Consider the following 27,752-nt stretch of genomic DNA (forward strand, 5'->3'; position numbering starts at 1 on the left):
TTTAGCCCCTCCCAAAGCAACTAATTATGAAGCAGAGCAGAGTGCAACAGACAACACTACAGACTAGTTTATAATCCAGCATGCAAAACTACTACGTACAGGGCTTGAAATTTAATAATTTGCTAAGCACTGGGTTAATGCCCAAAAGCCTAATCATGTTAGGCTATATTAATTTAGAATAAAGTTATTCAAACACTACAACAGGAAAATATTACTGTTAAAAAGAAAGCCAGAATTTCCAGTAGGAATTTTCACTATTCTGAAAAATTCTAAGATTGGGAAAATTTAGGAGCCAGGAAACTAAAAAAAAAAATATTTCACTCTTTCATTCTGAAAATCATACTTTTATTGCTTTAAGAACAATTTTCCATAAGAAATATAGCAATACTTCACATTCTATCTTCATTAATCTAGTTTTCTGGCATCTTGTTTTCCGTATTTTCAGTGAATATACACATTTGCACAAATTTTGTATCTATAGTTTTGGAGTACTCAGAAAAAATATTGTGCTGCACAAGAATGTGCAGGATTAGTCTCATAACTGAAAGAACATCTCAGTATATACCGAGATGAATAAAAATACAGGTGAGAGTTGGTTCCTCTCACAAATAAGTAGGAAATCATGTTTTGGTATGGCTTAAACAAAACAAAACAAAACAACAAAAAAACCCCACAAAAAAAGCTGGTTTGTACTACATATATAGAAAAATACAGCATTCAAAACCACTACACTTTTTTCCTAAAGAGAGGATTATTTGAATTTTTGTAATTTGCTAACCTAAAAGCTTATTCTCCATTTTGCCCTGAAAATAATATTTAAAGATCTGACAAATACATAACCTCACTGAAAACATTATTAAATGATAAAGAAATACAGGGGGGGAAAAAAAGCACCAGCATGACAACTTGATACTAAAATGTCTCAAGATCAGCCCTTTGATGGACTAGACGTACTTTTTCAGGTCGATCATAGCTTCAGTTGGGTTTGTTTGGCTGGTTTTTTTTCAGCTAGTTGTTTGTTTTGGGTTGGTTTAGGGTTTGTTTTTTGGGAGCAGGGTGTTTGTTTGGCTTTTCTTTTTGGCGCAGGGGAGGGGAATCGCTTTAAAAGCATTCCCTAAAAGGAAAGCATTTTAAGAAGTCAGTAAGGCTAGCTGCAAGCTATTATAGTTTTTGAATATTTTAAGCAAAAAACATTTAAACTAAAAAATATTTAATACATATCTGCACTTAAGAAATGGATTCAGAAGACCAGACAGCACAGCCCAAGATCCCTGTAAAAGTAAACGGGGTGTCCAAAAGTCTAATTGAAAATGTGTAAGGTAACAGAACTATAGTTTACCTCTTACTTCCATTTCCCAAAACTATATGCTACCAAGGCACAAAATCTTAAAGCTTGTTGTTTATATTAGGTTGGTGCCAAAACAGTTGCCGCTTTTGTCACTGAAAACTGTGATGCTAATTTTGAATTAAGCTTTTATTTAACTGTGTTTGTGTAGTATACTATTCTAAAGCACAAAATTTTTTCTAGTTATTTATGTTAATGGTCTTGTTTTCACTGTTTTGTTTTTATATTAAGCTGTCAAATTAAGGATGAGGAAAAAGCAAATCTGAGCAATTTTCTTGTATGAGTTCAAAAGGGAACATAAAGCAGGGGAAACTGCAAGCAACATCAACCAAGCATTTGGCCAGGGTACCAACAACAAACATACAGCTCAACATTGGTCCCAAAAACTTTGTAATGGAAACAAGAGCCCTGAAGATGAGAAGGGTCATGGACATCCTTCTGCAATAGACAACAACCACCTGAGGGCCAGTATTGAAGTGGACCCATGCAAAACAACTTGAGAGGTTGCAGAAGTCGACTGCACCAAACTGGAAAATCTTGACAAAATGGGTGCCACATGAGCTGAATGAAAATCAAAAAAGTCACCCTTACGAAGTTTGCTCTGTGCTTCTTTTGTGCAAAAAAACCCCGATCCATTTCTTGACTGCATTGTGATATTTGACAAAAAATAGATTCTACACAACAACCAACAGCATTACGCACAGCAGCTGGACTGAGAAGAAACACCAAAACACTTCCCAAACCAAAGCTGCATCAAAAGAAGGTTATGGTCACTGTTTGGTGGTCAGCAAGTGGAATAATCCACCACAACTTCTTGAATCCTGGCAAAACCATTACAGCAGTGAAGTACTGCCAGGAAATTGTCAAAATACACAAAGAACTGCAACAATTACATCCAATACTGGTCAATCAAAAATGCCCAATTCTTCTCCATGACAATGCCCAAGTGCATGTCTCACAATTGACTCTGCAGAAGTTGCATGAAACTATGCCTCACCCAACTTACTCACCAGACCTCTCTCCCACTGATTACCGCATTTGCAAGCATCTCAACAACTTCCTGCAAAAGAAGGTTTTCCACAACCAAGCAGCAGCTCAAAACACCTTCAAAAAATTAATCAGTCACAGGACTCCAGAATTCAAGGCTACCAGAATAAATAGACTCATTTCTGTTGGCAAAAAAATGCGGCGATTCTAATGTTCTTATTTTGAATAAATTTTATTTAAAGCCCAGATACACTGCTTTAAAGTTGATAGCTAGAATCAGCAGTTATTTTTGCCCTAACCTAATATTATCCTTGATTCTGTTTTTATTAAGTTTGGGAGGCATTCTCAAGTTTTCCTCACTAAAAAAATGGAGTAAGTTTCAACAAGGAAGTTGCACTCAAGTGTTCTCAACACACACTCTTACTACCAGAAATAAAGAAAAAATAATCACACTGCCTAAGTACTTTGCCTTGTTAACACTAATAATATTCGATATCAAGTTCCCAGCATCAACCTACAATATTTTAAAAGTAAAAGGCAAAGGAAAGCCTTTTTTTAATATTGCACTATGCCATTTCTTTCACTCACAGTGATTCTGCTTACATAGTGCATGCACAGACATGAAATAAACACCATCTTCCCCAAGCAAACTATCCTGGCTTGCAGCTAGGAGAAAACACAACTACACAGTCACCTGAACAGAGTATAGCATAGATGATTTCCTACTCAAAGCTGCAGATCACCACTGCTGGTTTAAAAGTTGACCAGCCAAATAACACTATTTCAAGAGCAAAATAATTAATACAATAGCTGCTAATTTAAAGTTTGCATAACAACACAGAAACAAGACACATAAAAAGTACCTCCTCTTTCAAACAATCCCGAAAACAGAGAAAGCAAAGTTTAAGAATGTTTTTCATTGTTTAGAGGACTGCAATTATGCAAGCCAAAATGGCATTTTTGTTTTCATGTAACTCCGTACATATAGAGAAGGTAAACGTAGAAACCAATACGTTCCAGCGACTTCATATTCCTAAGACATTACTAAAGCTCAGTTTTAATAACTAACTGTAGGATGTCTAAACTGAATCTTAATTTGGCATCAGTGTATCAAGACACTTTGAACTGTTAATTATTTTCAATAAAACCAGACGGTTACACACCTCAACAAATTATTTAAAGGATAATAAAATAATGGGAGCATTATCCCAGCTAACAGCAGAATTTAAATCAACATAGAATCATTCAGGTTGGACAAGACTCTTAAGATCATTGAGTCCAATCATAAAACATGGTAACATACATGACAAAACACAATTTAAATCTCTACTCCCTACAGACAAGTTCAAACAGGTACAGAAGAGAAGGTTCTGTCCCACACAGAAGTACACAGCAGTGAAAAATAAAAAACCCCAGACTCCAACAGAAGGAATTTTGAAGTCTGTATTATTACATCTAGACTTACAAGCCACACTTGATAAGGCTATAAGAAAACCTCATCCCGCAAAACACCACAGCAAAACTTCGAATCCTGAAAGCAACATATGAATCTATAAACATATCAAGTTTTACCTTCATTTTTCTCTCTGCAAAGTTAACAAGACAGCCGGACTTGGTTTTGTTTGTTTGTTTTCACAATTCAGATGGCTTGAGTAAACAGTTTTCTAACATAGATCTGCTTAGTTAAGATTGAACCAGAAAATTTCATTGTTCATCTTCCAAGAATATTTGAGAACTAGGACAAATTTGGTTGGACCATACCTAGTTTGTGATGCCAAAAGATTCAAATGAAGGCTCCAATCCTGCAACTGGATCTGTGTAAATAGCTGACAGGGCACAGAAGCAGCTTCACATAAATTATTTATGATCATAAATAAATAATGATCATTACTTTGAGGTGTTTCTGTACATGTTTTGAAACAAACCTGGCACTATTTGCATTTCTAAGCATCTTCTGTTTTACTGACAAATAGTTTCTGCAGGTTAGTTCAATTCTAATAATAAAATACAAAATCATCAACCATTTTACTGAAAGCATCGATACAGTTATATAAACTTCTGAAATGCAGGCTACTATTTTCTGTCAGGTGGCTACATTAACAAATTCAACTATAATATGAAGTTAATTTGCACCTAAAAGTGAGTAAAATTTTAATGTTTTACACAGTTTTAAACAGAGTATATTAACGTTTAAATGGAACATTATTTCCTGTTCTATACCACTACACCACCCTATTCTACATTTATACTTTTAACTCACAATTTTTCAACAGCCCAAACATCTTTACACTGCCATAATTGTAGTAACACACCTATAGTTCATGTTCTGTCAGCATTTCCTTTATAAGCTACCTTCTTCAAGTTTGTTCCTGGGCCATAAAAATCCATGCCAGGTTGAAACTTTGTGTAGGAATTTCTATACTAGTGAACAAATTCCAAAAATTATAGATCAATATATTTCATTAAGTCATTGAAATTTTCTCTTATTACTTTTAGAGAAGAGTAAAGTCAGAGTTAAACTCAGCATTTTTAGTACTGATGTTTTTTGACCTGAAGACAAGACTACCCATTAGAAGAAAAATAAATTTTTCACCTAGATCTTGTTTATTTAATGGCTACAAGATGTGCAGAGGGGTAGTTTGATTTATTACCTGAATGTAGACACAGAAATAGACACAGAATACAAATACTACTCATTTCAACACTAAACCTAGCAGCTTGTTTCGAACGTTTAACATTTCAGCTGCTTTAAGTTTCAAATACAAAAGACTGTCCTAAAGCCAAGATGTAGGAATCTGTGCATTCAAAACCATTGTCCCAGTCCAGAAAGAGCATTGGTGTGTTTCACTTGCGATGGGAAATATACACAAAGTTTCAGTATCATGTAAATTTTATAGTCAGGGTACAAATCTGAAAAAAGTTTCTCAAATGGAAACACTGACACAACCTTCACTATAGTATTGCAAACAGCAACGCTATTTTATAAATCTTAAAACACTGTTCTTTAAAGCAGGTGTGGAATTGATTATTGTAACCAGGGATTAACTGTAGAATATAATACTTATGATTTCAAATTTCAAGTATAAGTCCACTTGGTTAATTTGCTCAGGTGTTTATCTACTTAATTAAATAAGTAGACAAATTTTAACAAAGTACTTTTCATATGGTATTTTGCACTACTTTTCTTTCACTTAGCTTGGAGAATATTATAATTGCCTGTTGGGACATTTATTATCAAGGCTTCCTAACAATAAGAAAATTCCACTAGTAAAGCTTTTTTTTAAAAAAACAAAACAAAACAAAACAATGATATATTTACAGCTTTATAACCTTACAATTGAGTACAGTGGATGTTTTTCCATTGGCATAAGGAAAGAAATTTTGAGCTAAGCATCTCTCCTCATCTGAAAATTCCAGCGACGTAAAAGTTCTTATGACTAGTAAGGGAAATGGTAGCAGACCATTCCAACAAATATATTAGGACCAAAGGACTGCTGATTGTCAGCTTTATGCTACATCTCTCAAATCTTTAGAGATTTGTGAGAATTTGCCCTTGACTAATGGTCCTGCCAATTTCAAGCCCTGACTGTACATGTATTCTCTAACTGGAATCAGTGGCTACAAAGCGGCCAGCGTATCGTTAGTCACAATACAACAGTAAGGTTGTGAACATACCTGAGCAATGTTCAAGGTCTAGAGCATTGGAGGATGGGCAGGACAAGACAGGACAGAACAAAAATAAAGGAAGAAAAAAAGAAAAGACAAAACAGTGACTATGAGGCCAGCCTCAAGGATCCCCAAGTCAGACTAAGCCCTCCCATTCTAAGATATAAAAAGAAAAAAATGTAACAGAACAAAACCCAGCTTTTCACTATTCTAGTAGTTTAACAAGCCAATAAAACAGAGTACAACAACACTTAAAAAGTTAATGACATGAACAGTAACCATTTTTATTGTTTGAGCTAGTCACCTCCTACTGTCTGTCAAAGGTGTACTTGAGGCTGGCCTTATAGGAAAAAAAAGCAATGCAAAAAAAAAAATCATATTTTAAATCTCTGCTTTTCAAGTTAACATTCGTAAAGCAATATACAAATGATAGGAACAACAGTGTCCAATCAACCTAATATGATCTCATAAAAAAATTAAAAATAAATAAAAATAAAAAAATCACTCTCTGGACCTAAACTGTTTTGCTTAGTTAGCTATAGCAAAGAAAAGAGAAAAAGAATAGTGCAGATTCTATGCAGAATTAAACCACACGTTACAGGATAGTACAGTACCTGCTTATTCAGACCTAGCATATTGCAGACCATATCCCTTGAATACGGTTGTTCCAGCACATATCTCAACAAAGCAGTCTGTGGCTCAAACAGATCCTTAAAAAAAAAAAGCAATCACATACAAACATATATTGCCTCAAGATTATGCTTAACTGAGTTAAACAGTGTAAGAATGATTGCTTAATTTATGCAGATACGTATTATCTAGCAAATCTTTTTGCTTTCTAATACCTAAAAGAAAGGAGGAAATGATCACAGCTCTTAAGAAGTGACAGACTTTACGGGACCAAGTAGATGAACACTCTTCATCCAGTAAAAGAATGGCACGCTTTTTGAAAACTTCCAGCCTTGAAATACCGGAAGACCATCAAGAACTCAAAGGAAGCCAGGCAAGACAACTGAGGAAGCCAACTGACTAAGATGCAGAAAAACCATGAGTGGTGTGAAGAAAGCAGATACGGAACATCTACTCACTGTATCTTCCAACAGCTAAATCACTTTAAAAAAAAACATTATCTGAAGCTAAGTTCAAAGCAAACAGAAGAAGCTGATTCCTCAATGCAACAAGAAGCTAAAATATGGAACTCCTTGTCAAAGGGATGTTGAGGATGCTGAAAGGTTACATGGGCCAGGAGGAGACTGAACAAATATTTGGAACAGGAAGGTTTACTAAACATGCAGAAACCGAAATTGCCTCAGGAAACATCCAAAATTATAATGGCTGTTGAGTGTTAACAGTACATATTACATTAGACATATTATCTTTATACCCTTCCTTAGACACCTAGGATGCAGGGAATGGGATGCTGGACAACGTGGACTTTTGTCCTGATCCCTTATAGTTTTTAAATTCTCTCAGTACACCACTATCTCGCACTCAAGAGCTTTAAGCTTAAATAAACCAACTTATATTCAAGTTTGAAATGTAAAATTATCTTTCCTATGGAATTACAAAGAACACAGAAAAGAAGTTACCTTCCCAGTGTTTTTAATCTCCTCACTGCTAAACTACTTTTCCAATCAATTTCCTGCTCTCACTTGCTCTCTACTCCTCCACAACCACAAAGCACAGTAAACATGTCATGTTCTTCAGCAACCTGGGCAGCAGCTGTACCACATGCTACTTTAAAGGTCCTATGCATATAGCTTGAAATTGTTGAACAATATAACATAGCGAAAAAATGTACATCTTCAATGTTAGCCCAGATGGAACAACCGGATACTCACAGCTGAAATTACTTCCCTCCCCCCATGATGATAAAAGCCTCGTATTTATTGAATATAACATGTTTAAGAAGCTTAGTAAGGCATACCTTATCATACGGTAAGAGACCTTTCAAAGGAAAACGAAGGGTTGTAGGATCCAGCTTCCATGAGTTACACATGGCACCTGAGTTATTTACCACAGGAAGAAGACTACAGCGACCTACATGCAATGAAACAAATTCTAAAACAGTGAAACTGGCCTATTATTTAATCATTCTGATGCACACACTGGCCTCAACCACTTTTCTGTCCTCCTTAAATTTCCACTGACAAAAGCTTTTATCCAAAAGATTGCTTCAGCCTGGTTTTATTTTTCTAACTTATTTTCAACTAATAAGATATCTAAGGAGTAAAATCCCCATTTGTTCAGGTGGGTACCCTGAAAATAAAAGTATTTGCAAACATTAATCTAAAAGTGCTCATTTAGGTTACTAGAAGACTGTTTGACCTAAGAATTTAATTTTGTTAGACTGACCCTCTGCACAGAGAAAATGGTAGAACTAATCTAAGTATATTATCTAGTCTTCCAATTTTCCTTCATTCACCCTGTAAGACGAACTGTGGGCAGGATTCTCTTTAGTCAACTAGTCAAATACAAGCTTCAGTACTCCAATTACAGTCAATGGAGATCTAGCCAATTCAGCTGATTGCACGTTAAGAGTTTTTTTGTAGGGTAAATGTAGACTTGCTAGTCAGTGTAGATTAGACACAGGCTTTATTTCAGTTGCTTAAACACAAGCATCTGAAATGAGACCCTAGTGCATCTACATATCAGCACCTAAATTTAGGTGCCTCAACTTTCACTCAAATCTGACTGTCAGTTCAAATTCCATGACTTCTATTGTCAAGACTGGCCATACTACCATCAAATAAAACAAGTATTAAATAAATAGTTATTTCTTCCCTTCAAATGTATCTGCAGGTCATTTACACACACAAGACTGGTAAAATTTTTTGTGTGATCCCTGGCAGTCATATGCTTAAAAGCTATCCCACACTTTCAACAGAATAACTATACGCTTCTGAAACACAAAATACTTTGGAACATTACAGATGAATTTACATTCTTAATCTCTGCACTGAAAAAGCTTGCTTAGATCAAACACAGCTGTTATTAAGCTACTTAATTCTCAAAGCAAAAAGAAAACAATATTTTCTTTTGAAGAAAAGAAAATACAACAGGCCACACAATTAAACCAGCCAAATTTTAATCTTCAAATTTCCAGCAATAAACAAATGTGAGGTTGTTTTTTCAGAGAAGAGCCAATACTCATCTGAGCTAGGATATGTTCACAAAGAAGCTTGCAACAATAGGGATAAGGCTGAGCATCTACAAAAGCTCCAATGGAAACTGAAGTCAGAAACCACTCTGTGACTAACATGCCAGTGGATCTGTATTAAGTCAAAATCCTTGAGCACAGAAACGTACAATTTTCTTAACATCTATTGTAGCTAGGAACTGTATGGCCATGTAACAAGTGGTACACTTCAACTACCAGCTCGTAGAAAAAATACTTTTATCTGACCAATGTGAATTTTCCCCTTCAAAGCAAAACCTGAAGAGAAGTAAGCCTGAGAACTAATCGACAAGAGTAAAGATACTGCATGAAACATAAGATCTGAATCTTTTTTTTTATATTAATAAACACCTCAAAAGGCTATAAAAAAAATTGGTTTGTTTTGAGCTATTAAGTCATTCATGAAGTCACTGTCTTACCACAAATGGAATTTATTCTTGCAGTAGGTCTGAAGGTATCCACAAAATCCGATACTAAATTACCTAGTAACTGGGTAAGAAGGGGAGAAAAAAAAAAAGTTAACGGTTTAAGTAGCAGGAATATTTAAAACTTAAAAATAGTATATGCATTTTAATAAAATACACAGGAATCTACTAAAATAACTAGCTTCCTACACATTTCAACAACTCAGAAAAAAGATCCAGATCCTAAAAAAGGAAAAATGTGGTCTTACAAAGAAGGGGCAAGAAGCACTCTTTTCAGATTGCACCCAAATGAGAGTTTATAGAGTAACTGCTTCTCCTATGCATACTATATTTTTAGTAACAGATTACATTCATTTAGTAAATAATGACAGTTTCCATTGCATATGGCACATCTGAATTTAAATAAAGAAAACACTGGTCAGCTATTTAAAGTGATTTTTCTTATCTTGAAGCCACAGAAAAAGCATAAACTGCTAGGTAAGCATGACCTGCATTTCCAAATATATTCAACAAAGCCAATTCAGAAGACCAAGAGTTTTGAACATCAGGACATAGATCAAAACTATGTCCTCAATTTCATGCAAGAACAGAAGGAGCTGCTGCTGCAATCCCGTCAAGCCTTTATCTTAATTTACATGCCTAAACACAGAGTTTAATGATGAACAGATTTCAAACCTCCATTTAAACTTCGTATTAAAAAAATAAAATTAATTTCCTTTTGTGTGGAACAAAACTCCAAATATCATATCATATCATATCATATCATATCATATCATATCTCATATCATTACCCAATGGGGAAGTTTTCCTTCAGGATATAGTTTTCTGATTTCTGTAACTGCAAAGTAGGCAGGTAACAAACATGCATTTCTTTCCAAAATGTAGGCTACCACCTATAAATAAAAAAATAAATCAGTTTAAAAGACTTTGGATAAGGTAAAAAATGGTGTAGTCTGTTTACTAGTCTCAGGCAGCCCAAAAAAATAGACGTGTAAGTCAAAATACCTTTTCTTAAGTGGTATTCTCATAGTATCACATTCATGTAAAACTTGGCTTTAATTGTAAAAGTGTAAGTTTGAGTGTTTAAGCTTAAGTAAAATTATGTCTCTATGTCTGCTTACAAAGTACTGAAAACAATCACTAGTTTTATTCAGTACATCTTAGCTTAGGTAATTCAAATATTGGGCCTGACTCTCCTGTTAGGGATTTTAGTGGTTATCTACACTATCCCTCAAAAGCTGTTTACTGTATAAAATGCAATTACAGAAAAGAATTAGGGCAGCAAAGAATAATTCTTTTTTGAACTGTATCAACTCTTGAAGAGAGCCATCCCAGCTATTAGAAACTCACAAATAAAAAAAGAATGAGGCTTACCTCTCTTGCAGCTAAAAGCTGCTGCACAACAGCTGAGCTCACAGTGTTCGGAATTGTTAAGATTTTCTCTAGGATCACCTTCAACAGATCACGCACACCCTAAAGAAAGCACAAAAAAATAATGTTCTCAGATATCCTGTATTATTGGCAGAAAGTTTACAGAATCAACATGGTCAGATAATATTTTGACAGACGAAGTACCAGTTTGTTGCCAAGCGTCACAAGACAGACTGCTTCTGAAAATGTGAACGCTAATGACATTAAACTCCCTAAGGAACTCCTCAATCTTAAGATAAGCCAGACGAGAAAATAAGTGTTGAAACTTCCATATGCATCCAGACACATCCAACCTACAATGACTTGCACAGACTGACTGAAGTACAATGTTGTGTTTTATGGTTTTTGCTCTAACACCCTTCCCAAGGTAGGCGAGGTGGTTCTCTGCAAGAGATGTGTGGTTCCCTACTCCTCTTGTTAGAGCTGTACCCTGCCAACGACTCAGCTTTCAGGACCTTTTTCCTACCTAGCAACAGGAGTCACAGCAGATGTGAGAACTTCAGTCTTAAGACTCGATAGCACTACATTTCTATGTCTACCATTTCTGCAACTGCATTAGGTTTATTTAGCTTGCAATGGAAAAGGGATGGAAGATGACTGTGTAATAAAGAAAAGAATAAATGGAGTTGCATAGTCCATACAGAATTATCTATTAAGGTAAAGCTTAACTATGAAAAAGCATAAAAAGTTTATTATTAATTATTATTATTTTCTTTCAATTATTATTTTTATTTATTATTTCTTTCAATTATTATTTTTTTCTTTCACAGTCAAAGCAGACTTTGAAACAGTGGATGCCTCCAACACAAAAATCATAAAAACAGAGCCAGAAAATAACGTTTCTTATCATGAAAAATGGAATGGGGGGGAAGATACCTTGTAGTCTACACCTCCAATAATCTTTCGGACCAGCTTAAACGTTAATGCCCACAACTGCGTCCTTTCCCATTCAAGTGTATCAGAGTTTATCAGAGATTCACAAACCATCCTAGCAAAAGGAGACAATGCAAGAATCAATGACAAACAATAAGCACATGCCCTCCAGTAGTAATTTTACAACGTTGTCTTACAACTTCCACGGATCCTATTTATCTGTTCATTCCGACATAGCTTACCTTGGTGGCAAAAGTCCAGTTTCTACTGCCATTGCTAAACAGTCGTAAAGAAAAGAAATTCTTTTAGGACTATGTTGGCTATGGATGAATCTTACAATCCACTGGACACACTGTTCATGGGATTCCTGAAAAAGCAATAAAGGGAAGAAAGTATTTAAAGATATTGAAATAAACCTTAAAATCCATACCCACAGCATGTTATCACGAAGAAATAAAATTAACAGAAGAATAAGATTATGAATGGCAGAAGCTATCCAGCCATTCAACATACAGTTTTCCCTACAATCTTGATCTTATTTTGAAGAAGTCCAGTTGTCCAGTATTGTAAACACCTCCTAGCTGAAACATGACTTTCTAGTCAACTTTTTTTTTCACATATAAATTAGCACAGAATAGAATAGAACTGACTGTTCTATACTATTCTTTCATTTTCACAATTATAATCAAATCTGGTGAAAACAAAGATGACCAGGCACTCACAGAAGAGTACCTAAAGTTATTCAATATTTGGACAGTAATTTTTGAACATAAACATCTATTTTCTTTTTATTTTTCCCCTACTTACTCACTTCTACAAGAACTCCTATAACAAACTACCATTTTTCATTTATTTTCTTTACTTTATATTTCCAATTGTTTATCTTCATTTGCACTGCACACCAACCTTGACTGAACAGCTATGTAATCTCACAAATGCCAAAACTAATCTTCTTGCAAAGTCTTCCAATATTCTTTACTGCACCATATCTGAAACTAGATTCTGAAGGACTGGACACAGACCCTACAGCTTAAGTGTTTTGTCTATTAAATGAGGTTTCACTATATTAAAAAATGTAAGCAACAAATTAAATGTTAACCTGGAAAGACTGCTCCAGAACTGTCTAAAAGCGCCCAGGCAGCTGATCAATTTGGTTCTCTCATCTTCAGGAGTGTCCATAAACATACTAGTGCAAATAAGAACATTAGTTATTAGCAGCATCCAATGAAAGAGCACAAGTATACAGAACATCTTGCACAAATAAACTAACATTGCACTCACCCAGGAAAAGCTTCTTCAATTACTTCTGTTTTCTATAAGAGAAAAACACTGAATGAGTTATTACAGAAGGTTTTCTATGAGTACCACATTAACAGGATAAAGCACAGAATAACAGTCATGCTGTTATGGGACTGTAGCAGAAACAGATCTATTTCTTCTGCTATGCTGGACTCTTTCAAAGTTGAGATTGCTTAGTTTTCATATAAACTTAAAACCAACAAAGCTCATGGATCCAGATCAAAATCTTTGTTTTGTTTTTTTCTTCTAAACATTGAGAGATTAATTTACTTTCTAAAGTTGATTAAATTGTTTAATTCTGTTATTGCAGCTTTCTTTCGTACTTTGAGAAGATTAATATTTTGGAATTACATTAAGTTTTTGTCCCACTTAATTCCATGACACTGAGTTATACAAATCAATTATATAGTTACTTTCTCATCCGAGTTTAAATCCACTGCTTTTTAAATTCCATTGAATGATTACATTGTCTTGTACTAGGTAAACAACTACATATAAATACCTAATTTATCTCTGCTAAAGCATTGTTGGGTTTTCACACCTTTTTTTAAAAAGAACTCCATTCGCTCAAAGGCATCTACATCATTATTCTAACACATCGGCAAAGAGGTTCTGGAAAAACTATCCTACAACGTTTTTACCTTCTAAAGATTTTAATATTATACTCAGATATGATCTATGACTGATCACTACGTATTTGCATTTATATTTTAGAACTAAGAGCACATAATAAAACAATTTTTCTGGTGATCCTTTTCATTCATACAGCCTAGAATTGCCTGAGACTGCTATTCAGAGCTTTCTCTAGAAGCAAAAGAGAAACCAGTACTCATATGTTCTGCACTGAAACTTAGGTTAAGTTTTCCTGCTGCCTACCAAGTCCCTAATAGCAGCAGTGTAAGTAACAACTTGCTATTTTCTCAGTATGGCTACAAAAACTGCATCGAAATTTTGTAAGGGCTTTTTTTTTTTTTGTTACATAAAAATTCTAGTTAAGTAACATTGCTCACAAACAGGCAATGTGACAACACAGTCAAATCACAATGTTAAATATGTGAAAATATCATCTGAGTGACGGGCAAAATGAGAAATCAGCCAGATACAGGTAATTAATAACCTACAAGCAACTTAACACCATTCAAAGAAAAGTACACAGTGCATTTTGTAATGCAAACTCAGAATCGAAAGAAAAATACCACTTTCCGTCTAATGAAATTCATCAGATGGACATCATTTACAACTGCACTTCTCTATGAGATCTACATGTTTTTCCCAGTTCAGGCAGCTCAACCAGCCTCTTCTGTCCAAAACATCAGTCAGGCTCCTGTTCAGGACCTTATCAACTACTGTCACCACAGTGTTTCAGGCTATGAAGTGCTCATATCTACCAAGCAGCTCATTCCTTTGTGCTCTTCAAAACAATGACTTAATGACCTAATGACTTGGATTCACAAAAAGAAAGTCCTGTTTAATTTGATATCTTTCTATGATAAAGTCACCGGCCTAGTTGATGAGGGGAAGGCAGTGGAGGAAGTTTATAAGGATTTTAGTTAAGTCTTTTAATACCAACCCTTCTTTGATACCAACAGCATCCTTCTGGACGAGTTGTCCAACTGTGGGAAGACTGGGTTCACAGTGTGCTGGGTGAAGAACTGGCTGAAGGGCAGAGCTCAGTGGGTTGGAGTGAAGGGGGCTACATCTGGTTGGAAACCAGTTACCAGCAGTGTTCCTCATGGTTGAGTTCTAGGGCCAGCTCTGTTCAGTATGTTTATCAACAATCTGGATGCAGGAGCTGCATGCACCACTAGCAAGACTGCCGATGATGCAAAACTGATTACCCCTCTGTATTCACTGTTGGTGTGGCCTCACCTTGAGGACTGTGTGCAGTTGTGGGCCCCACAATTTAAGAAGGACGTGAAGATCCTTGAATATGCTTAGAGGAGAGCAACAAAGCTGGTGACAGGGCCGGAAGACACCGTCCTATGAGGAGAAGCTGAGTACTCTGGGTTTGTATAGTTTGTAGAGAAAGGCTGAGGGGCAATCTCGTTGCTCTCTACAGTTTCCTGAGGAGGGAAAGTGGAGAGGGAGGTTCTGTTCTGTTCTCCCTCACATCCAGTGACAGAGCGTGTCGGAATGGTTCAAAGCTGTGCCAAGAGAGGTTTAAACTGGACATTCAGTCATGGACCTGTTGGAGTGGGGCCACAACAACGATCAAAGGCCTGGAATACCTCCTCTTTGAAGAGAGGCTTAAAGGGTTGGGGTTCTTGAGCCTGGAGAAAAGAAAGCTCCAGGGAGACCTCAGAGCAGCCTTCCAGTACCTTAAGAGGGCCTACAAGAAAGCTGAAGATGGACTTTTTATAAGGGCATGTAGTGACAGGACAAGGGGGAATGGCATTAAATTGGAAGGGTGAAGACTTGGAATGTCTGTTAAGAAGAAATTCCTCGTGACGGTGAGGAGAAACTGTAACAGGTTGCCCGGGGAAGTTGTGAATGCCTCCTCCCTGGAGGTGTTCAAGGCCAGCTTGGATGGGGCCTTGAGGAGCCTGATCTGGTGGGAGGTGTCCCTACTTATGGCAGGGGGGTTGTGACTGGATGATCTTTAAGGTGCTTTCCAACCCAAACCATTCTATGATTCTAAGATTTGACTAAATATTAGGAAGAATTTTTTATCTTTTCTATCCACTGATTGTGGTGAAAACCTGGCACAGGTTGCTCAGAGAAGTCGTGGACAACCAGGCTGGATGAGGCTCTGAGCAACCTGATCTGGCTGGAGATGTCCGTGTTCATAGCCAGAGCGTTGGACTGGATGAATAAAGCTAATAAACCCAAACTATTCCATGATTCTATGGTGGGGAAAGCACCCTGAGGCCAGACTCACCACCACCTCCTCGAAGATGCTCTGCAGCTGCGTCTCCATGGGCACCGCGGGGACGGCCGGGCCACAGCCCCGCCGGGCACTCCCGCAACCTCAGGCCTCGGCGCGACTCCCTCACCGCCCCCCACCCCCCGCGCCGGAAGCGCTCCCGCACTTCCGCCCGCCAGGGAGCGACTGCTCTGCACGATCGTTCCGGGCGGCGACGAACCTGCTTCCTACGCCTCCGCCGGGGCGCTGCGGCACCGCGAGAGCGCAGGAATGGAGGCGAGAGAAGCAGCTGCCGTTAATCGGGGAGATATTGGTTATTTAACGAAAATATTTGCTTAGGCTTGTTTTGGTTTTGAATACTCTGTTCTTAGAGTAATTTCATGTGATTTGACTTGATGTCATTTGATTTGATGTAATATGATTTTAGAGTTATGATGGCACCAATCTGAGTGGTGCAGTCACCACACCTAGAAGGACGGGGGTGTCATCCAGAGGGTCCTGCACGAGCTGCAGAGATGGGCCTGTGTGACTCTCCTGAGATTCAACAAGGCCAAGTGCAAGGTCCTACACCTGGGTTGGGCAATCCCCGATTTCAGTACACCGATGGGGGATGATGTGCTTGAGAGCAGCCCTGCGGAGAAGGACTTGGGGGTGCTGGTCGGTGAGAAGCTCAACATGACCTGGCAATGTGTGCTCGTAGCCCGGAAGGCCAACTGTAACCTGGGCTGCATCAAAAGAAGCGTGGCCAGCAGTTCGAGAGAACTGATTCTGCCCCTCTATTCCTCTCTTGTGAGACCTCATTTGGAATACTGTGTCCAGTTCTGGAATCCTCAATGTAAGAAGGATATGGAGCTGTTGGAACGGGTCCAGAGGAGGGCTACAAAGATGATTGGAGGGCTGGGGTACCTTCCCTACGAGGATAGGCTGAGAGAGTTGGGCTTGTTCAGTCTGGAGAAGAGAAGGCTCTGAGCAGACCTTATAGTGACCTTCCAGTACCTGAAGGGGCTGCAAGAAAGCCAGGGAGGGACTTTTTACAAAGGCGTGTGGTGATAGGATGAGGGGCAATGGCTATAAACTGGAGAGGGGCAGATTTAGACTGGACATGAGGAATTTCTTCACCATGAGAGTGGTGAGGCACCGACACAGGTTGCCCAGGGAAGTTGTGGCTGTCCCATCCCTGGAGGTGTTCAAGGCCAGGTTGGAAGGGGCCTTGGGCAGACTGATCTAGTGGGACACGTCCCTGGCCATGGCAGAGGGGTTTGAACTAGATGATCTTTAAGGAGCCTTCCAACCCAAAATATTCTATGATTCTAATTTGACAAAATATGTGTTCTGGTTCTTACAGTAAGGATCTCTTACATAGGTACGGGACCATGGTTTGCTGTGAGTACTATAAAGTTAGAATTGTTCTCATAGAAAAGCAAAAGGACAGAACAAACTGAAAATCATGGAATCATAGAATGACCTGAATTGGAATGGACCCACGAGGATCATCGAGTCCAACTCCTGTCCCTGCATAGCAGAACCCCAAAATTCACCATGTGTCTGAGGGCATTGTTCAATTGAGTATTGTTAGACTTGGCACTGTGACTTCTTCCCTGGGGAGCCTATTCCAATGCTTCACCACCCTTTGGGTGAGGAACCGTTTCCTACTATCCAACCTAAACCTGCCCCAGCACACCTAACTGCCATTCCCTTGGGTTCTATCATTGGTCACCAGAGAGAAGAGATCAGCATCTGCTCCTCCTCCTTCCCTTCTGAGAAAGCAGTACACACAAAGTGACTTCAGCTGTTCCTTGTATGGCTTCCCCTCTAAATCCTTCACCAACTTTGTGGCCCTCCTCTGGGCACTCTCAGTAGCTTGATATCCTTTTTTGCACTTTGGTGCCAAAACTGCGAACACACAGTACTCAAGGTGGCGCTGCACCAGTTGCGGAGTAGAGTGGGTCAAAAATGCATTTATCTGAAACTGTCAGTGGATATATTACACATGTGCAGTTGGTTTTAGATTAAAATTAATATAAAATGCCAATTCAAATAAGTTTAAAAGTTTTGTTGTGCTCTGACATTGATGCTGTGTTTACTGAGCTTTCTGTGGCAGTTCGGCCACATGCTTTCTGGAACAACACTGAACCTTGTAACTAGATACAACTTATCTAAATTTATTGCCTAGAGCACAAAAATGCAGCTGATCATCCAAAATTCTAGCTGATAGATGAAGGCCTTGGAGCAGTGAGAAATTAACATTTTCCCAGGCTTGGAGCTGAGTGAAAAATAATAGGGTGTATCCATAGGGGAAAAGCTCATGTGGAAGTGGATAAAGGATTACTTGTTGTAAACAGCTTTTGTGTAAACAGGCCTAGAAGAATAGATAACCTAATCAATGAGAAATGTATAAATAGATTTTAAAAGTACGCAAGCTAGTTGTAATATGAGGGGCACCAGGACTTGCACAGCCAGTGGAGATAAGATTGAAGTCTGAGCATTTTTGTCAGTAATGAGAAATATGGAGTTGGAAAACAATGCATACCTGTATATAATTACAAATATGTGTAATCAATCATTTGGGGGGATATATTATAACATGAAGGTCCATTTGTACTTGCTTGTGTTGCTCTTATATTGGGTAGCACTCAGTCTAACACAAGCTGTTATTTTGTAAGAAATGTTCATTATACTCCCTACTGTGTGCTTATTTAGTGTTGCAGTACAATCTGACAATGCCCTTGGATGTCCCGCCAACATCTAGTGTCAGTACTTGTCTGCCCTGGGCAGACTGGCTCGTGTTTGATCAAAATGGCAACATTCGGGATAGATGTCTACTCTAATTCTATGTAAAGCTGCTAATCCGTTCCTATGGTGACCCATAATTGGATTGGAAAGGAGCCCAAAAGAGGTTGGTTTACGCCTGTTATGTCTTATCTTTATTTTGAGGACCAGACAACTATTCTTATTTTTGTCTGCTTAGTGCTCGTCACATTCACAGGCTAACAGCCATTCCCTAATCATGCCTTGGGCTCCAACTCTTGACTTAACCCGAATACATACCAAGCCAAAATCTGTCCACAACTTTGTGCCTAATTGCAACTTTATCTTATTTTAGGTCATTACCAACATTAGAATGAATGTTGTCTAAAATATCATGCCAGCCAAATCTAAGTGGTTACATTCATTAGACAGACATGGTCATTAACTAGCTGTGAGTCCTACCTTTGGCAGAGAATCTGGTCATTGGGTGGAGCTGAGGGCAGAGCTGCCACAGCAGATCAGGTCTAAGTGATGGTCATCTGCTTTGCTTAAAGGAATCAAATGTCCAAGAGGAAGTACAGTACAGATCTTATGTGCCAGAAATTGCATACAGGTGTCTGTGCCAAGGTATAACCTGTCAGACGGTATTGGGTAACACAGAGCTGCAAGCCTCATGAAACAAGGAAGAAAAGCAGTATTGCATGAGGAAGAAATTTGCCGTTTCATGCAGAGATGGAAAAGGAAATGGGCTTTCAAAATACTGTAAGTGTCAAGTTATTCTGGCAAAAATGACCATTTCTTTTGAGGATGATAAAACATTTATGGAAAAAGCGGTTTAAGTTTTGTGGTTTTTTTCCCCTGAGTGCCATTTGTTGTAGAAGATGATGACAGATGAGTTCTAAGGTGTCTTTTATTGAAGATATGTAAGGCCGGTTTATGTTCTTGACGGCCTTAAAGGGCTTTCAGATGCTTTGTATTGGTAGCTTGGAAAACAACATTCTGTAAGTGCTAGTATGAATTGAGGACTGCAATTTGACTATAGGGGAATGGATTTGTATAGCATCAGACTGTATGCAGAGTGGTCAGTGAAATTTATGGCTCAGTAACTGAGAATGGAAAGGATAATTTATAATTATTTCCTTCTTCCTTTGTGTTTTCTTTACTTTTAATTATTGATCATATTGAATGGTTTTTATATGTGAATTTTCTTTTGTAGGGACAAAAAAAGTATTTTAAATTTATAGTGCCCTTGATCTTTTAAACAGAAAGTCTGGGTTCTCTGGTCAATGTTCATGAAGCTCTATATTCTTATTTATCAGTGAGAGACTTCATAGAAATTCATCATGTGGGCAGTAATGTTTGTAAGATAAAGCATGATTAGATAAAAGTAGCAAAACTGAATCTATAAGATCACATCCTGTTCACTTGCTAAATTATTTTCTTTGATATCAGTGGAAACAGAAATTCACTCTGGTGCCTACATTGATATTCATACTCTCAAAGTCAAATTTTCTACTTCTGTAAATATATGTATTGGTTTGGCTGGGATGGTGTTATTTTTCTCCACAATGGTATTATATGGTGGTGTGGTTTTGTTTGTGATGAAAACAGTGTGTTGAATTCCCTTGCATTTTAGCTATTGCTGAGCGGATTTTACACAGCCTCAATTCCTCCCCTGCAAGTAAGCTGGGGGTTCACAAGAGGATGGAGGGGGCACACCTGGGGCAGCTGACCCCAACTGACCAAAGAGGACAGTCTACACTTTATAATGTTGTGCTCAGCAATAAAACCTTGGGAGAAAAAATAGGAAGGAAGGGACATTCAGAGTTATAATGTTTGTCTTCCCAAGTAATCATTGTACACGGTAAAAGCCCTGCTCTTTCCTGGAAATGGCTGAACACCTTTCTGCTTGAAAGGAAGCAGTTTATGAATTCCTGTTTTGCTTTGCTGGCACGCACAACTTTTCTTTTCCTATTGAACTGCCTTATGCCAGCTCACAACTTTCTCACTTTTACCTTCCAGTTCTAGCTCCATCTCATGCAGGAGACTGAGTGAGGGGCTGAGCTGCCTACTGGGGTTAACCTACATGAGTGCTTTTTGGCACCCAGTATGGGGGCAGAGGGGTTTGAGATAACAACAGATTTGATTGGGAATATGCTAGACTGGATTGTATAGCTGTCACAGCTGTTTGGCCATTAGTTGGCAGGCTCCCTGTGATTGCCAGGGTGACTTGCTTGTATTGCCATTTATTAGAGTTTAGTGAGTGCCTAGTGACTGCTATTTGCTGTAATGCTTATCATTTTACCTTACTGTGCCTGGGAACATTTGGAGAACAGCACTGGCCACGTGCCTGGGCTGGCTTTTCGGCCAGGGCATTGCTGCTGTGGCTGTACTGCTGAAGTAGGCATGCTGTAACTATAGACTGAACTCCACTTGAAGGACTGTGTCATGCAAATAAATCCACGCTGGGGCAGACATACCCCAAAGCATCTGTGGCTTTGGATTAGGTCCACAGTGGAGCAGGTATGCCTCTGAATGATAGAACTGTAGAATCATTTAGGTTGAAAAGACCTTTAAGGTCATCGAGTCCAACTGTAAAACCTAATACTGCAAGTCCACCAGTAAACAATGTCCCTAAGCACCATATCTAAGCAACCTTTAAATACCTTCAGGGACAGTGACTCAACCACTTCCCTGGGCAGCCTGTTTCAGTGCTTGACAACCCTTTTCAGTGAAGAAATTTTTTCCTCATGTCTAATCTGATCCTCCTCTGGTGCAACTTGAGGCCATTTCCTCTTGTCCTATCACATTGTTACTTGGGACAAGAAACGAACACCCACCTCACTACAAACCTTCTTTTAGGTAGTTGTACAGAGCGATAAGGTCTCCTCTCAGCTTCTTTTCTCAAGGCTGAAAAAGCCCCAGTTCCCACAGCCACTCCCCCATAACATTTGTGCTCCAGACCCTTCACTAGCTCTGTTGCCATTCTTCACACCTGCTCAAGTACCTCAATGTCTTTTTGTAGTTGAGGGGCCAAGACTGAGTACGGTATTCAAGGGTGTGGCCACACCAGTGCTGAATAAAGGGGGTCGATCACTTCCCTCGTCTGCTGGCCACACCGTTTCGGATACAAGCCTGGATACTGTTGGCCTTCTTGGCAATTGGGCACACGCTGGCTATTTACCAACACCTCCAGGTCCTTTCTACTGGGCAGCTTTCCAGACAAGGGAAGGACTGCAGCCTGTGGGAATGATGTCACATAGTACAGCGTGGACAATACTTCATTGCGATATTAAACTTTGTAGCCTGGTTCAAAGGGACCAGGACATGGAGATTGTACTGGATATAACTTCAAATTGTTGCAACTTGTTTTTTGAGTTCTGTGTTATAGGAAGTACAATAGCAGAAACCACTGAGCAGAGGACAAGCTCACAAGAAGCCCCTCAAAAGTGACCCAAACCTGGACAGGTTTTGGCAGCCAATAACTCCACACAGCACACTGCCTCTCCTGTCCTGAGCAACCAGCATAAAAGCTGGAACCCCAGTCAGGGGAGAAGTGAATTCAATGGACATTTTATGGACATTTCATAGGATGGATCCATACACTAAGGAAAATGATATCTGCCCTATATCTCGTGGGTGTCGTGGAAGGGGGATGATAAACGTGGACTGTATTAGAAATCATAGAATGGTTTGAGTGGAAGAGACCTTAAGATTTAAAGATCACCTAATTCCAATCCCCCTGCCATAGGCAGAGACACCTCCCACTAGATCAGGCTGCTCAAGGCCCCATTAGATAATGTGCAAGCTGAGCATGACACAAATGAAACAGAATAGGGAGTAAAGTTTATACTGGTTTGGGATGTGATGGATTTAATTTTCTTTATACTAGTTTCTGTAGTACTATGTTTTGGATTTTTTTTAATAATTATAAAGATTATAAATTTATTTGTTATAATTTACAGCTTATGCAGTGCTCCTCTTTAGAATCAGGTAAACATTTGAATTAGTCACACCTGCATAGCCTGGTAGTCTATGAAGGTACATTTTCATAACAATTGATTTCAAATGCACTTAAACAAAACCTTTTGGTTTTTATGGAATTTGATTTGGCTGTATACCATTTGTTTTTAATAAGTAGGTCTATTACTATTGACAAACCATCGCAACATAGCTGAAAGAAGTATGTGACGAAGGTCAGTTGACAGTAATGGAAGGGAATCCTTTAGTAATAGGTAAGGGAAAGGACATGAAGACATAGCGTGACAGAGAGCAAGATTTAAGAAACTGTCTACTTTCATTTTAGTTTTGTTTAATATATTTAACACTAGGCGAATAATAATACTCTGGGTGACAAGCTTTTAACGAAATAGTTTAGTACTTGAATTTCTGTCATTTTTGCATTTATTGCTTAGCAATGTATTGCCTCCTAATCACCAGTTAAGAGGCTTAACCTAATGCCATACTTATCTTGAAATGCGACAGTTTCTCTGCACACAGAAAATTCTTTTCAGCCTTTGACCTTTCTGAGTCCTTTTCCTGCTTACTTTGGCTTCCTGCAAATCTATCACTGATGCAAAAGCTAGGATCTTATAAAAAAGCTATGACAAAGTACATACACACTTGAAGCAGAGTGGCATCTAGTCACAGCTAACCCAGCTAGGGAGGCGAGGAACCACAGCATATGAACAGCCAAGAGGCAGATCTTGGCAAAAATGGAGCTTCAGCACGATGTCATCAGCCAAAGTGGACATTTGGATGAAGCACCTTTAACCCAAAAACGTATGTGAAGAAAAAAACCCTCCTGAAATACAAAGTCATCTGCGCTGTAAGTAGGTGCTGTTTCTTCTGGTCTGTTTGTTAACAGTTCCTCAAAGCTGCAGAATTTTTAGAAATTTCATTGTATTAATGTATAACTCAGGGTTACTGGTAATTGGTGCTTAAAATTTTACTGTCTGCATGCACTAATGTCACTGGCAGATTTCTCAGTTGCTTCTCCTGGTACTTTTCAAGAAAGTTTTTTCTGGCAAACTAACCTTACTTCTTTACCTTCAATAAACCTGACAGTTCTTTTGCACAGCAAAAAAATTACTTCAATACTTTCTTTACACCTTTGTTTAAAACAGAAGTGTTTGTGGCCAAAGTGGGGCTGCAATTCTGTTTTGCTTGTGTATTTATCTTGGATTTGTGATTAACAAAACAGAACATGTAGGAAAGGCGTTGGTGAAAACAGGAAGCAATGCAGGGAAAGAGTAATGAACCATTTTGTACAGTCTCACATCTCACATATTGTGTCAACTGTTTCCCTCTTCCCCAGGATGTTAAGAGTTATTGCAGCTGCCTTGTAAACAATAATGTATAGGGTTTTGTTGTGTTTTCTTAAATGTTTTTGTTGTAGCGAATACATAGTTTAAAGCTTCTGTTTGTAACCACAAAAGAAACACGCATTATGTGTATATATGTATGTGTATATGTTTGCACAAACTCTTATGTCTGGAAATTGGAATTTAGAGAAAATGACAGGTACTGATTTTAGAAAGGCTCAAAAATTAATTTTGAAAACAGCTTTATAAAAAAGAGAGGCAAGTTATGATACTATTTGAATCTGTGTCACTAGAACAATTGACATAGTACATCTGTCCTACTTAATGCTGCATTGTGCAAGGATTTCCCATTGAGGAAACACTGGAAATTGAGAAGAAACATTTCTTCCCAAAGTCTTCAGTAAAATAAAGGAATCATCAGAAACAAAATGGAAAAAAATGCCTGACTATGAAGGAAAGTAAATTACACAGTCAACAAGTATTTGGGAGAGTAAAGCGAGATATTTAAGTATCCTAAAAGATATTCATTCTTTTTAATTCAATTGTCTGCTTATATCACAAAATCAGATTCTAAATACTGGAGTTGTAAACTGCTCACATTCTACACTATGCATCTATGTTTTTTCATAAACTGTATGCACAAAGTACTTCTTGGCAGCTTTTTGCTGAAAGCTTAGGCAGAGAATTTATGTACTCACAAATAGTAGTTACACTGTCATCCAGAGAACCAAGCATATGCATTAGGAACAACTTTTTTTGTGAATAGGTAGCTGTAGTCCTAAATTTAGACGTAGAAGTTAGCTGTGGAAAGTCTGAGGGTTTGCATAAGTGCTACCAGTGTTAATTAAGGGAGTGAGCAGCAGGAAGAAAGTAAAGGTGGGAGAGAGAAAATGTGAAGGAAGTGAATTTGGTATTGCTTGGGAAAACACCAGTGACACGAGGCTGGGGAGAGAGGGCAGCAAGGGAGAAACAGAAAAGACTTGAGCATGGTTGCAGGGAGCATAACGGCAGGAGGAGAAAGTGTGGGGTCTGGAAGGAGCACCTCTGATTGTATTTGTCCCCACGAAGAGTGTGTCCTATGCCAGACCCACAGTTACATCTCCTGGTTGTCTCTTGTGAGAGGACTTTCCTACTTGCATGCCTGTGCCTTCCTGGTCTGTGGAAAGGAATAACGTGTGCTTAGACTGTGCCGGTGTGGAGGTGCTCTATGACCAAATTGTACACCTGCTCTTGAGAACTGAGCAGCCCTTCCCAACACATGCAAGGCAGGACAGGCAGTAACAAAGAGTGTAGTGTGGTTTTGGGAGCAGGGATGGGTGAAGAGTAGCAGGATGTTTTATGTGCGCTTGGGTTATACCCTACCCACACATACAGTTTTTCTCAGCTTCTTATTGCTGTTGTAGTCTCAGTTAAGAGGCTCTGGTACAGTAGTACAGAGCATGGGAGTAAGTGTCTCTTTTTGCTATTTATATTTGAATCTTGTGTTTGCTAGCACCTGGTGGTCCCTGGAAATCACAGGAGATGAAAGAAAACTCTGAGGCAAAAAATGGGCAGTAAACTGGGCTGGTTTCAAACACTATGAAATACTCTGAGAGGTTTACCACTTTTCACACTACCTTTCAGCCAGCATAGATCACCATTCATCTGGAGTGTTTCTTAAACTGATAGAGCCTTCCTCAGCTCTTCCCCAATCTCCCAAACATTATGCTGCTTTCTGTTATGAGGTTTCCTTGGGCTGTTTGTCTCTTTCCAATTTCTTCTAACCTCACTAATAGGACTTATAATGAGAAACTGGCATAGGGATGAAAATTTGACACTGGCAGCTTCCATTCAGCTGAGTCTTTTAAAATTTCCCGTAAGCATTTCAGATGCTAAATAGAAGCATTTTCTTATCTTTACAGAGTTGCAAAGCAGGTAAATATAGTGATTGCTTCCTATCTTTTTTCCCAGAAAAGAATCCCTGATTGCAACATGGGACTGGCCACAGGTGAAAGTCTGGTATTAAGGCGTTGGCTTGTAAACAGTTTGCATGATTATGCATTGCTGTGCTTCTCCTATCTTCAGGCTCAGAATATATCCAATTTTTGATGAACACTTCTGAGAAATTGTTAGTTCAGAAAGAAAACATACATTCAAAGAAATAATAATCACACAGTTAATTTCAATAAAGTAACAGTTTATCTCAATTGTAAACTTTTAATTTCCTGTGTCTGTGGGACAGGTTCTGCCTGTGTGCTTTGGTGGTTGTATCCCTGGGACTAGGTTTAGGACTAGGACTGAACCGTGGAGACCAGGAACAAGGTATGTTTATGATACTTTCAGCATAATTACTGCTGATCATTTATCTGGTAATGGCCTTCAGCAGAGGCTCTTTTTCCACTTCCAGCACATCTCCCCTGACTGCTAGGCTCTGTCCATCTGCCCATGGGAAGCCCCCATGACTTTGTGTGCCTGGCCTTGAGGAAATTCCCATCGCACATAGTTCCTTGGCAGATACATTAGGGAATGTCCAAAGTGAAAGTCTCTCTTCCTCTCACATCCCAGACACAGAACTGAGCAGGGGAGATGCCTCATGGTGGGAGGTTGAGACACTTGGGCGTTACCTCCAGTGCCACCAGTTCTGCAGAGATCTGCTGCAGAACCAGCCCTGCCACAGGCTACGGGTGAGTATAGCCAAACAACCCTCCTAGCACCTTCAGTGTCCAGAGGACTTTTACAGCTTTCATTTCACCTTGTTGACGTGTGTACTAGTGACCTGCATTGGAAAATGACTCAGGAAACTGGCTTTGGGAAATTTATTCAAGCACATTTTATCCACCACAGCTCACGTCCATGATCCATTTAACTGACCTGTCTGGGACAGGGTTATCAAGCACTCAGACTTGCTGCCTTCTCCCTACAGCCAGCTTGCAGGCACAAATGCAATGAGGAACAGAGGAAAGATGTGCGTGGCTGCCAGTGCGACAGTGGCTGCCAAGGAGCGTCAGGACTGCTGCTGGGACTATGAGGACACTGCGTAGAGCCAAGTATGTTTCCTCACAGGCAATGCTCACTGGTTTCCACTTTGCTTTGGATTTGTTTTTTTCACATGATTGATAGTAATAAGGAAAAGTATAAAATTCTCGGTATTTAAGCAGATATGTGGAAGCGATGTCGTATTCCCTCAGAGCGGTGGAAGAAAACACAATGGTATCAAAGTGCTTCTGCATTCAGATGGCTAGAGGGACATAAACTGGTGACCAGGCAGGACATAAAATCTTCCCGAGTCTTTCTTAAGTCAAATCCCTTGGGTTTTTTGTCCCCTATGGCTAACCAAAGCATTTGCAGTGCATGTTTTCTGTCCCAGATAAAAGCTTGTGAATGAGTGTGAGTTGAAATTGTAGTTTATCATTGACCGGGGCCTGAAATGATGTTGCTGTGTGGCTTGTCCTTTGCTTTTGAAAATGAATGGATGTTTCCAGGCCAGGTGCACTCTCCAGTCTAGTGCAGCAACTCGGTGGGAGTCTGGAATTGGAGGACTGTACTCATCTCCAGAGGAGCAGCCTGCCTTTGCATTGAGGCCAGACTCCTTTCCAGTTACTTTCAACTCTACTGGCAGCTGCCACAGATGTTT

The 27,752-nt window shown here is 38.9% G+C and overlaps 2 protein-coding genes across 3 annotated transcripts in view; one reads left to right on the top strand and one right to left on the bottom strand.

The window, feature by feature from the left end:
- Positions 1-16,220, bottom strand: part of MED23 (mediator complex subunit 23) — a 40,204-nt gene extending 23,984 nt beyond the window's left edge. Inside the window, exons 1-11 of one of the 2 annotated variants that reach the window (XM_054062692.1) lie at positions 16,083-16,220; positions 13,187-13,218; positions 13,007-13,091; positions 12,148-12,275; positions 11,909-12,020; positions 10,976-11,074; positions 10,393-10,494; positions 9,596-9,665; positions 7,926-8,038; positions 6,613-6,708; positions 6,008-6,025 (exon numbers count right to left, since the gene is read on the bottom strand). In XM_054062692.1, coding sequence (XP_053918667.1) covers positions 6,008-6,025; positions 6,613-6,708; positions 7,926-8,038; positions 9,596-9,665; positions 10,393-10,494; positions 10,976-11,074; positions 11,909-12,020; positions 12,148-12,275; positions 13,007-13,091; positions 13,187-13,218; positions 16,083-16,121 — 894 coding nt within the window. In that variant the 5' untranslated portion in view covers positions 16,122-16,220. The remainder of the gene's footprint in view (positions 1-6,007; positions 6,026-6,612; positions 6,709-7,925; positions 8,039-9,595; positions 9,666-10,392; positions 10,495-10,975; positions 11,075-11,908; positions 12,021-12,147; positions 12,276-13,006; positions 13,092-13,186; positions 13,219-16,082) is intronic. The other variant, XM_054062693.1, reaches the window with a different exon arrangement.
- A 7,279-nt stretch (positions 16,221-23,499) lies between these two features.
- The window catches only part of ENPP3 (ectonucleotide pyrophosphatase/phosphodiesterase 3), a 35,921-nt gene continuing 31,668 nt past the window's right edge, over positions 23,500-27,752 (top strand). The window contains 6 exon segments of the mRNA XM_054063794.1: positions 23,500-23,526; positions 23,528-23,585; positions 23,588-23,651; positions 26,361-26,440; positions 27,046-27,113; positions 27,115-27,155. Coding sequence (XP_053919769.1) covers positions 23,500-23,526; positions 23,528-23,585; positions 23,588-23,651; positions 26,361-26,440; positions 27,046-27,113; positions 27,115-27,155 — 338 coding nt within the window.

Source organism: Cuculus canorus, chromosome 3 (assembly GCF_017976375.1).
Source record: "Cuculus canorus isolate bCucCan1 chromosome 3, bCucCan1.pri, whole genome shotgun sequence".
Classification (NCBI taxonomy): Eukaryota; Metazoa; Chordata; class Aves; order Cuculiformes; family Cuculidae; genus Cuculus; species Cuculus canorus.